Source organism: Pelmatolapia mariae, linkage group LG20, assembly GCF_036321145.2.
Source record: "Pelmatolapia mariae isolate MD_Pm_ZW linkage group LG20, Pm_UMD_F_2, whole genome shotgun sequence".
Classification (NCBI taxonomy): domain Eukaryota; kingdom Metazoa; phylum Chordata; class Actinopteri; order Cichliformes; family Cichlidae; genus Pelmatolapia; species Pelmatolapia mariae.
The window spans coordinates 9,936,459-9,948,107 of record NC_086244.1 but is presented as its reverse complement, the minus strand read 5'-3'; the positions used below and the strand labels follow the sequence as shown (position 1 = coordinate 9,948,107).

Sequence of the window (11,649 nt, the reverse complement as noted above, 5' to 3'; positions counted from 1 at the left end):
TAGTAAATGAGACCTAATGCCCTGCAGTAGCAACGACAGCATAATGCCAGAAATAGTATATGCATTGCAACAGATTCAAAGGTGGATGGTGAAAAGAACAAACTAAATTAATTGTTAAATTTAAATGATTCTCTGAACATCCATGGATTATGGTTTCAATCTATTTTAATCAAGATTTTCATGGATTCATGCACATTCTCCACTTCATAGGATCAAACAAACATTTCACAGTGCTCAGGATGACTTCATTTACATGCAACAATTTTGTCTTTTTCTTTTTTTAAACAAATATGCTTCAAATTCATATTTTAAATGATCACTTTCCCCCCCGTAAACCTCTCTGATATAAAAAGCTTACATTTAGATATGATAAAAACAACTGAGTCACTGACTCCAAGCAAATAACTATAAAATATGATACAAAATAAGCAGCCCGAGCATCTTCAGGTCATGGTGTTGCTCACAGTCCCATCACAGAGGGAAGCACAGCAGCACCTGTGGATGGAAGGAGAGTGCATTCAGTCCACTCAGACGGACTATCTCATGTCTGAAACCGGGACTTTCCAGTTCAGCTGGAAGCCTTTGTCGTAGACTTCGTAGAGCACCTTCATCACGTAATGATTCCCTCCTTCCTGATACAGCTCCAGGTACTTCCTGTAAAGCTTCAGGGCTGTGCATGAGTCCTCTGTGCTGTCGTGGGTTTCTCCCTGGATGTTGAGGCCTGTGGACATGAAAAAAAGGTCAGGAATGATTAAAATGAAAGTGTTCAGCTTCAGATTACAGTGTGGATATGAGAATTTAACACGTACGCTTTAGTGCATGAACTCAAAAAAGCCTCTAAATACTTTAGTGTTTAGATTTAATTCCAAGATGGGTTTGATGACAACTAAAACATCATGAACTATACTGACTTCGGTAACATGAGCGGATTATCCAGTTTGCATATTTACATCCTAATCCCTTTCACAGTAATAATGTGATTTAATTCGATTACAGACTCATATTTGGATTATTTGGATTTGATTCTGTTTTTTTATTTCTACTAACTTACCAAGAAAATACCAAGCAAGGAATTTCAGGGAAATCATCCTCTTGTAGGGCAATCGGAAGAGGTGGACAGTGTCGATAACTTGATCTTTGGGAACCTTAAGAAACAGAAAATTAAAAAAACAAAAATTATAATTACAGCACATCAAAAAAAAATCACATCTTTAAACTTTTTGAACTAATTTGAAATTTAAAACTGGAGAAATAACGTACCACTAAATTAATGACACGAAAGTCATTCTGCAGGCCGTGGCCGACGAAGCGAACTCCTGCGTCGATGAGGAAGCGTAGCTTCAGGTAGGTCGACTTCAGCGTGGTCACGTGCTTAGAGGATACTGTGGCATCCAGGTCTCCAGGTTTGATTCCAGAGTATTTTGTCAAATAGTCGACCACCTGAAAGAACAAATTGACAAGTTAGCGGGTGGATCCTTGAAACATTATATATTCATTCTTTCAGTTCATCGTGGTGTTTTCTCTCTGCAGCTTCTCACCTGCTCCTGAGTGGAGATGTAGTCATCGATGAAGGGGACCCCCTCGTTGGGTCCCTGACCCCTCACACAGGTGATCCTGGCCACAGACATCTGACTGGGCGTAATGGTCGATTTGGTGCCGTCACTGTGCAGCACTGCTTCCTCCTGCAAACGCACACATTCAGGGGTCAAATTTGTTTTAAATGCATGAGTCAGATTAGCTGAACTACTGAAAATATGTACTAGGAATATTTAAAATTGTTTTTAATCCTATATTATAATAAATAATGGTATCATAGCCAGACTTACCTCACTGAGCTTTACAAACTCAGCGTCCAGCCCCACCAGGTCACCAGCCTGCAGCATCTCACTGACTGTGAGTGGGATGAAAGTGGCGTCTGTCTTGCTCTGCTTCTGAGTCCGATATAAGTCGGATTTGACTTCACACTGATTGTGCTGACACTCACTGCGGAGGTCGTATTTGGTGTGGTAGTTTCTCTTGGCGTAACACAGGATGGCTGGCACTTTCCAGCTCACATCAAACTGTGCAGCCTCAGTCTGAAAACAAAAGGAGAAACATTTTTAAATGACTGCACACATTAAGGTTAGCATGAGTAAACAACCAAGAATCTTATCTAGGATCCTTACCTTCTCAATCGGCTCAATGAGGAAGTCATTGAAGAGGTACCACTGCTGGCGAGAGACTCCCTGAAATAATAAAATGATTTTGAATGTTAAAAATTAAACTTTTTGTAGTCAGCAGAACTTTTCTTATCTAAGTGTCACTCACCTCTTTTCTTTGATGGTAGGTCTCACCCACTTTGATGTGTGCGACCAGATTACCACCTGTGCCAGCGTCCAGGATGTGCGGCACCGTGACCACCAAGTCATACAGAGAAGCTCCCTCCGCCTCTTCAGCAGCACTTAACTAGTAACAGAAAAAAAATGCAAAATAAAAGGTAAAATAAACTTTCATTTCACAAAAGTTGAGAAATTCATGTGTTACAGAAATAAAAACACTAAAACCAACCTATAGTTCAATATCTATAATGCTTCAGATTAGCGTAATAATGTTTTAATATTGCTCCTGGAAATATGGATTTGTTTTGAAGTCAAATTTTAACTTGGTGATAATAAGTTACTCAAATTATTTCTTCAAGTGCAAAGATCAGCTGAAAATCTAAAGTCCTCACCTCCTCGCCCTCAGGCCAGCTGCTGATCTCCAGTCTCTGACTTTTGCTGAGGGACATCTTGAGAGTGGCGGGGATCCACACATGATGCTGATCCTGATCTGTCTTCTGCATGAATTTGTTGAAGGTGTACTATAAAAACAGAAACATGGACAATCATGTAAATAATGAACAGCTAAATCATTAGTTTCTTTGTTTCTTTTAACTGTATTTGAAGTGAATCAGTCGCTTACCTCGGCCTGAACCTTCCAGAATTCGGCCTCTTTGCTGCTGTTCACCTCACAGTTTATGACCAAAACATCTGGGAGACGTCGAATGTTGCGTGTCTGCACCTACAGTGTAACACAAAGAAATGATTACCCTGCACAACAGGTAACAATCAACCATAAATGATTTGTCATTATGAGTGAATGAAAGCTGTAACTCACTGTGGGCTGATACTTGTCACAGTTTCCACACCATGTGTGAGATCTCTGCTGCAGGCAGATGCTTTTCTTCAGGATCTCAGCAAAGTCATACTCCCTTATTCTTTTTCCTGAAGTGTCAAAGTACAATCAATATCAGTGTATACATCAGGTCAAGCAGATATTTCCCTCTGCTCATTCAAAAACTAAATTAATTATCTGATCATTAATAGTTCAGTCTTCAAAGACAGAGTAATTCACAGTGCAGATATCCATGCTCTCAGTGCTCTCAGACTCACCTTGAGAGTCGGGGTAATGCATGTTGAACAGCGACATGAGGGAGGAGTGGACTGTTTCTATGCCACAGAGACACAGGCTGCGGTTCTCAACTTCAGAACAAAACAGCTCTGTAATGACAGAGTTGCCAGAGGAGCCCAGAGAACTGCAACACAAACACAAATCACAATTTTAGAAACCCAAAGGAAAACTCTGCATTTATAAACAAACTTAATGACAAGACTGGGACAGTGTCCAGTAAGACTGCAGGTCAACAACGAAGTGTTTTACCTGCTCCTGGTCGTCCTGTAGGCCTGTGGATCCTCCTGCTCCTGTGTCTCCTGGAAGAGCTGGTAGAGGATGAAGTGATTCCATCTCTGGATTAAGCGACCTAGCTCGACTGTTCCTGTCGTCTCCTCACAGTTTGAGAGGATCAGGCCCATCTCTTTGGCTTCAGGGATGTTTCGAAGTGCCCTGAGGAAGTTGCTGGCCTTAAGGAAGAAGACATTTGAGGTTACTTTGGGCAGTTACAACAAAATGAGGTTTCAATGTAAGAGCCTTGCAATCCCCAACAGATTGAAAATTTGCTTGTGGCTAAAAAAAGGAGGAAACTTACCTGACAGGGATCACCTTGTGACAAATCCAGCATGTGGAAGAGGAAGCCGAGTTCACAAGCCAAACAAAACTCCTTGTGGCACAAATGATTCTGAACAAGGCAGCGAACTGGCTCCAGGAAGTATAACACCTAAGATGCAAACATAAAAGCCACATAGAAAGTTTTATAAATTGTCTCATATTATCACTAAAACGTACCAAACACATTGTGAATCTTCAGCTTCTTACCTGGATCATGCAGTTACAGTAGGCGTTGGGAATCTGCGGCTCCAGGCCAGCAAACAACGTCCTGTTGTAATGTTTGAAGTCAAAATCTTCCCGTCCACGTTTAGAGTATTTAATTGTCACCTGAAGCACAACAAACACATCTTCATCACGTTTTGGAAATCAAAGCCTGTAGCAACACTCTATAAATTGTTACATATCATAATTAACTGTATCTCTATGAACACCAGGGTAAAACATAGCAAGTCCAACCTTTCTGTACTTTTCTGGAACAGTGTGAAGGAGCGGCTCTTCATCACTCTCTGTTGGAGATTCAGGGACGTGGTTGTAATAACCAGGTGTCCCTTCCTTATTTGCAGGGATCTACAAACAACAAACAGGAAAAAACTTAAAATACACCACGTGGAGATGGGTTTAACTTTTTGAAAAATTTGTTATAATATTGTCATTATTGTCATATTGAGAGTTTAAAACAGCAACAAGTTTTTTACATACCTGGTTACAGGGGCAGGCGTAAGGATTTTCCACATAACTGTTGAAGCCAACAGTTTCAATAGTTTGTGGGATTTCTGGTTCCATCCCAGGAGCCCATCTGTTGAAAAGAAACATGTTTTAGATGGAAACCTTTAATGGGAACTACATGAGACTCTCATTTTGAGAACTGCTTTTAAAATATTGAACAAACCATTTATATCAACTCAACATTATCTTACAAACATTTATTGGATCTGACAACAATATTTATGAATGCTCTAATGCAAACTCTTCAGTCTCGTTAGTGATTGTGTTACCTTGAGCTGGGTGTAGCCTGGACAGTGGGGATGGGAGAGCAGGGCTGCAGGTTAGGATTCCAGGCCAGCTGAGGCAGTGCATCCACAATGCAGGGTTCTCTGGAGTAGACGTTAAACATAACGTCCCGAGTATCGGACCAGAGACGCACACATCCCCCCGAATCTCCAAAGGCTAATGCTCGTTTGCTGGATGAGACCTCAAAACTTGTGAGAAACTGGCTGTTTGTGTTGACGTGAAAAATATCCGCCACGTTGGCGAGGCCAGTGGGCTCACAGAACTGACCCTCACCTGGAAAAAGACACAGAATGCAGGCAGTTACAGCAAAGCCACAAATCACACAAAGAAATTGTGTGTCACATTTATTGGCCAAACATAGTAAGACTATGCTACAGAAAACTGGACTAAAGAATCCTGAAGCCAGCTTCATACCTGTCTGTGAGATGATTGCAAGCCGTGACGTGTAGGTAGGAATGAAGCGCACGAAGACGGGATCCACATGCATCCAAAGGGGGGTTGCAGCTCGCGTCATGCGGAGGTCATACACCATGACGAAACGTTCATTCAGCCCTCGGCTGGAGAACCCACTCACAGCCAAAAGGTTTCCGTGAACATCAAAGTCTGACAGGCCGCCAGGAAATGTGTCAAAACCATGCGTCCTAAAGGTACGTAAGTCTCGAAGGGTCATCTGTTATCAAGAGAGGGTCAGTGTTAGAGAGATATAAACCAAACCTCATCAAACTGATGCAATCAGGTGATACTTACTTTGCCAGAAGGGTGCCCAAAGAAGAAGAAACGATTGGTCTGACGCATTATTGTCACTCCAGGTGCCTCCACTGTGAACTGGAAGGACAATCAAGACAGCAGACAGTCAGACACTCGCTGTGAAGTCAGTTGTATGATGTGCCAGTGGTGTAAGCATAGATAGTTGTGGATTTTGATAAACATAAGCCTGGTGCCTTACTTTTTGAGTTTCTTGAAGTGTATTCAAGTCAACTTCAACCACATAGTTTTGTAATCCCCCCATGAGCAGCATGTTATCAGTCATGAGGAGACTGTGCATATCAGCTCCTTCTTCCATCCTGCAAAGCACCAAAAATGGCCATTAATTCAATAACATAAGGAATAATTTCACAGCTTCAGGTCATCAAAAGTCAATGTAACACTTACCGATAATCAAACATGACGAGGCCTCCACGAGTGTAACATCTGAGGTTGGATTTAGAAAGGAACAGCACGCCTGTATCCAAACTCTGCATGTGTCTGATGGCATCAGTTGCGTGCACTTGGAAAGAAGAGTAGCGTGCCATCGTGGGTCCAAGGAAGGATTTTACATGACCCTAAGAGAAGAGCACAAATATAAAATATTACAGAGTGCAACGTTTAAGGTGAATGTAGAAGAAACAAAATCTGCCGAAGCATCATTTTGGCTCTTACTGTGTAGTTTCCCATCCAGAGCATTTCCCGCTGCAGGTCAAAATGTGTTGCAGTGACGGGGATGCCAGCTTCTGAAACTTTACTGTGCAGCTCAGAAAACATCCCCTTCCTTACGTGCACAGGCTTAGGAACGGTCACAGCCAGCTCCTGTGTGTTCATTCCCACATCTTGGTGGAGGTTTGGATTCAGATATGAGTTCATGGAGGGCTCCAGTCCCCCAGGAGTCCACTGAGGAGACCAGTGAGGAGTCCAGTGAGGAGAGTTCATAGTGCTGTGATGGCTGGCCCAGTATTCACCTAATCTTGTGTTGAGAGCTTCAAAAATCTTCTTGAGTTCAGCTAAATCAGCCTGCAGAGGAACAGCAAATGAAGAAAACTGGAGTCCAGATCTAAAGTCTGATGGAGAGAGCCAGGTATTTAACCTCCACTGGGATTCAAGGCGGCCCTAAGAGTCGTTGACTGTCCCTGTATTCAACGTTAGGCTCACAGGTTTCAGGGTCTGAATCAAAGTGGGTGTGGCTGAGTTTACATGAATACAGGTGTGAATTCTTTGGGAGACGTGGGCATCGTGTCATCATTAAGCCCACATTAACAGCCGTCGTCAACAGGTCGTCAAAAGCACCAAATTCCTTGGTGTCCGAGATGCACCAGATGTTGAGTTTGATTCTTCTGAGCTTCTCCAACAAATCTGCTGCATGTTGGACGACAGTTATGTTACACATATTGTAACAAACTAACCATGATTTAATAAATTAAATAGTCCTTTAGTGTGACTGTTGTTAAAATTCACTGGATTAATGTCAGAGTTCAGTCTTGATCCTGTGTATCCAGGTAGTTGTTGTTCTGAAGTGGTGATAAAAAGTTGTGGAAATGGATCCATATAAATGAAAAACATTATCGTCAGCGGTGAATTCAACATTTCAGTAACAATTAAAATAAAAATTGACTGGATTAATCTCAGAGTTCAACACTGATTAAATAAAATTAAAGTTTTAAACTTTACAGGCTTTATTTTCTCATCCTCTCAATGAAAAATACAACTTTTGGTTTAGCCCTAGCTGAAACCATATAATCCAAATTTGATGCCCTCATTGGTTAAGTCAGTTCAATTGAAGCTGATAGTTGACTGTTGATTAAAGATAGTTTCAGCTATTGTCTGTTATCTGTTTCAGTGTATTGATTAACCTTGGAATGGTGATTGTTTGGTTTTAATTAACAAAGGACCATTAGCACTTGTCCAAACTGTATTTGTGTGAATAAAATAAATGACAACCAACATCCAAAAACACAAAAATGAGCACTTTTATTGATTTCATCATGTTCCTGTTTCCATCAGTGGTTTATTCAACAAACTAGCTATAACAAGTTTCTGATCTTACAATAAAGAAGCTTAAGTCATTTTCCTCAGCCTGTGCTTTTCTGGGTCAACTTCCTGTTTCATATTTGACCCACTCACCTGTGTCACAGCAACAGAACATGAAAATTTAAGCTTTTTAACTTTTTTAGCAAAAAATTTAACTCATCGGGCGAGGAAATAAACCCTGTGTAGCCTTAATTCAGCTTTTAACATGTTTAGTGTTACAAACAAAGAAAAGATCCACAGACATGAATTGGGCCGAAACAAAAGAACAAGTCCTTTATGGGGCAGGCTTGTCGGAGACCAGGAGGGGCTCATTTGACCCTTTTGATTCACACCTTGATTAACAGCTTGAAACCTGTGACCCTAAAAACAAAGACAAGCTCAACGACTCTCAGGACCACACCAACCCTAAAATTAAACAACAGTTTGTCCCATGTTTTGGAAAACATCTTTTGCTCCTGGAGTAAAATAAAACAAATACTTAAAAGATTTATTTCATGTGGTTTGAAAGACTTCCTGTATCTGTCCTTGTGGCAGCAGAGTTAGAGAAGCTGCGCAGCAGATTAGTTTGAATTTCAAACACATTTTTTCTAAATGTTGAAAAAGCCTGAATATTTAAATACTGTTTAAGTCTTCTTTGATCTTTTATTTCACAGTCTGACTTACACTGCAGCTGCCATCTTGTTTTTAAAAATGGCTGCCATCCAGGAAAAATAAAATACATATATTTGTATTACATGAACATTGCCAAGTCATTTACTGGCTAATTACTTATATTTATCAATTACATTTAGTATGTTTGCACAACCCAAAAGAAAACCCTCAGAAAAACTTTCAGACCCATAAATAATGCATCTGTAGGACCTCTGAAAGGTAACATCCTCTAGTGTCTCAAAAATGTTTTTACTTGCTGGTTTGACAGAACCTGATCTGTGATCTGATGAATGTTAACAATCAGTTCAACCTTTCACGCAGTTACATTGCTACACGCGCAACTTAAGTTGGTGTCTTTGGTGTCAGTCCCAACCAATGACTGTACAGTCATTGGTCCCAACCATTTCTAACAGGCGAGCTCATCCTTATAGAAAACCGTGTTGATTCTCCTGCAGCATCCTCTGATTTATCTGAACTGTCACACTGTTTTCAGAGAGAATCTTTTACCAAAATAAGTTTAAACAATACTCTGGCACCCCTGAAAAAATGCTTCCTCTCTCTCACAGAATTTGTTGATTTTGGAGCCTTGAATTGGTTCAAAGGTCTTCATTGTCTTACTCGCCACATATTGAATGAAAATTGTATAATTTATTTTAGTATTATTTTCGATATTACAATATTTCTGAGACTGCAATAGCTCATTTTTAAACCTCCCAGTTATCAGTATTGTGATTACACTATTGCTTTAATATTATTGAGACTACACAACACATTCATCCCTGACCTCCTCATATCCAGCTGAACAGGATTACTATACTCTGTGTAGATTTACACATTCTTTCATGGAACACTGAAATCCACTGTGTTGTGTAGATTTTTAACACATCTCCTGGATCATTACTAACTGTATGTTTGGTTTTACTTGTAGAGTTGTGTGTAAGACCAGGCAAGAAGCTCAAACAATTTCATTTTATGGTTCCCAAATGAGCTGCGACAAAAGTGATATCACGGTGTACATGTTACGCCCTTAAATGCAGCAAGCTACTGCTCTTTTTAAAACAAGCTGAAAAACAATGAAAATAATGTCATAAACCTTTAAAAACAACTGTGTGGAAACGGTAAGAGTGTGCAGATCATCCAGCAGAGGGCACCATTATATCAAAACATCTTTCAAATGTGACTTAAAGATTTATTAAATGAAGCACGTCTATTAAAGTATAGTTACTACTTTTCAAAGGTGGTGGCTGTAAATGCTGCACTTGAAGCACAGTCCTTACCAGTTAGGGCTTTTTAAAGACCTCAAGGTGAAATATTGGGGTCACTTTTTTCAAACATGTTAAATGTGTCATTTATAGAAGAGAAATAACAGCTTTTGAAAGATTCAAAATGGATCTGAATTCTAAGAAAGCTACAAAAAGTTAGCTGGAACATGAACAGTGCAACAGATTTCACAGAAACTAGAGAAAAAAAATTGAATTGTGGTTGGAATCTGTTTTAATCAAGATTTTCATGGATTCATGCACATTCTCCACTTCCTGGTATCAAACAACAAACATTTTACAGTGCTCAGAATGCCGTCATTTACATGCAACAATTTTGTCTTTTGTCCTTTTTTAAACAAATATGCTTCAAATTCACATTTTGAATGATCACCCCCCCCCCCCCCCCCCCCCCCCCCCGTAAACCTCTCTGATATAAAAAGCTTACATTTAGATATGATAAAAACAACTGAGTCACTGACTCCAAGCAAATAACTATAAAATATGATACAGAATAAGCAGCCCGAGCATCTTCAGGTCATGGTGTTGCTCACAGTCCCATCACAGAGGGAAGCACAGCAGCACCTGTGGATGGAAGGAGAGTGCATTCAGTCCACTCAGACAGACTATCTCATGTCTGAATCCGGGACTTTCCATTTCAGCTGGAAGCCTTTGTCGCAGACTTCGTAGAGCACCTTCATCACGTAATGATTCCCTCCTTCCTGATACAGCTCCAGGTACTTCCTGTAAAGCTTCAGGGCCGTGCATGAGTCCTCCGTGCTGTCGTGGGTTTCTCCCTGGATGTTGAGGCCTGTGGAATGATCAGAAATGATTCTCCTTTCTTTCTCTCTCAGTCTCTCTTTCACAAGCTCTTCTGGAAGCCTTGCTGATTTCAAATAACCCTTATCTTCACCTTACACTCTCTTGTTCGTGAGCATGGAAATGCCTTTGCCTGCCCTGCATCTGTTGTTTGGTCTTTTTCATTTATCTTCCTAATTTATCTTCAGAAGTTTCACATTAAATATGAAAACTTCTGAAGATTTATTTTGTGTTCCACTTGGTTAAACCTGGTTTTGATCAGGTCCGCTGGTGGTATGCCTTTACATATTCTTTTAGTAGAGTTGAAATGCCTGCTCAGCGAGAGAAAGGGAAGATGACATTTTTCTTGCAGACATGCTTGTGGCTCAAGAAAAAATGAGTATCTGTGTTACATCATTTAGACATATAATGCTTATGAAACTACACATTGTCAATTCAAAAGTGAAATTTGTGTTACACGCTGAAGAGTATTTCATAGTTCTCATGGAGTGGTCACTTTTAATATGAAAGGTAAATGAAACTATGTGGAGAGCAGCATCTGATAAAGGCAGTAGATTCCATGTTGGTTGGTGGAGAGAGATCCTGAAAGACGTCCACTGTTAAAAATAAGCATAAGTGGAGAGACCTGAGAATGGTTTTCATCTAAAGCTAGTCCACCTTCCAGAGGTCGTCTAACTTCCAGGATTATTAATGGTAAACCAAATCAACAGTCAAGTATCTCTTGTCATTAAGTGTATTTTTAATTAAATTCAGATTTCTGTTGGCTGAACAGCATATAGTACAATTCAGCACCTGGAAACACAACACTTACCAAAGAATCAGTACAGTGGTAGCTTAAGTCAAAGTGAGCCTGTTCAGCACATCTGTGAAACATCCAGCTCACTAAGGCGCAATAAAATCAGCAGTACAATGACATTCAGCCAAAGAAATATGTCTAGTATCTAGTGAACATGGTGGCAGAGTCTTTTTGGTGGCCGCCACTAATCTTTAGGATAACCTCCCCGATTAACATAAGAGCGGTCTGATCATTTTAAGACTCTTTTAGAAATCAGTTTATTCTGACTGGCTTTCAGCTTTAGCTGTTTCAGCTGTTTTATTTGATGTT

The 11,649-nt window shown here is 40.3% G+C and overlaps 1 protein-coding gene across 1 annotated transcript; it reads right to left on the bottom strand.

Moving 5' to 3' along the window:
• Window positions 1-536: 536 nt before the first annotated feature.
• LOC134618432 (PAN2-PAN3 deadenylation complex catalytic subunit PAN2-like) lies at window positions 537-7,174 on the bottom strand. The gene is made up of 23 exons (XM_063463817.1): window positions 7,040-7,174; window positions 6,454-6,801; window positions 6,187-6,356; window positions 5,981-6,098; window positions 5,782-5,859; window positions 5,449-5,704; window positions 5,019-5,307; window positions 4,723-4,819; window positions 4,480-4,590; window positions 4,231-4,350; window positions 4,004-4,132; window positions 3,679-3,878; window positions 3,411-3,553; window positions 3,136-3,242; window positions 2,941-3,039; window positions 2,711-2,839; window positions 2,308-2,445; window positions 2,166-2,225; window positions 1,827-2,075; window positions 1,539-1,682; window positions 1,261-1,440; window positions 1,052-1,145; window positions 537-721 (listed from the first exon to the last, which is right to left on the bottom strand). The coding sequence occupies exons 1-23, from the start codon at window positions 7,172-7,174 to the stop codon at window positions 537-539; spliced, it is 3,579 nt and encodes a 1,192-aa protein (XP_063319887.1).
• Between the last annotated feature and the right edge of the window lie 4,475 nt (window positions 7,175-11,649).

What these genes read in the sequence shown, in the direction of transcription:
- LOC134618432 (XM_063463817.1), bottom strand. Translation starts at nt 7,174, where the DNA reads ATGTGTAACATAACTGTCGTCCAACATGCAGCAGATTTGTTGGAGAAG. An exon ending in CAGGCTACACCCAGCTCAAG is followed by an intron (nt 4,820 to 5,018) that starts GTAACACAATCA and finishes TCTTTTCAACAG; the next exon opens with ATGGGCTCCTGGGATGGAAC. An exon ending in TTCCAGAAAAGTACAGAAAG is followed by an intron (nt 4,351 to 4,479) that starts GTTGGACTTGCT and finishes GTTGTGCTTCAG; the next exon opens with GTGACAATTAAATACTCTAA.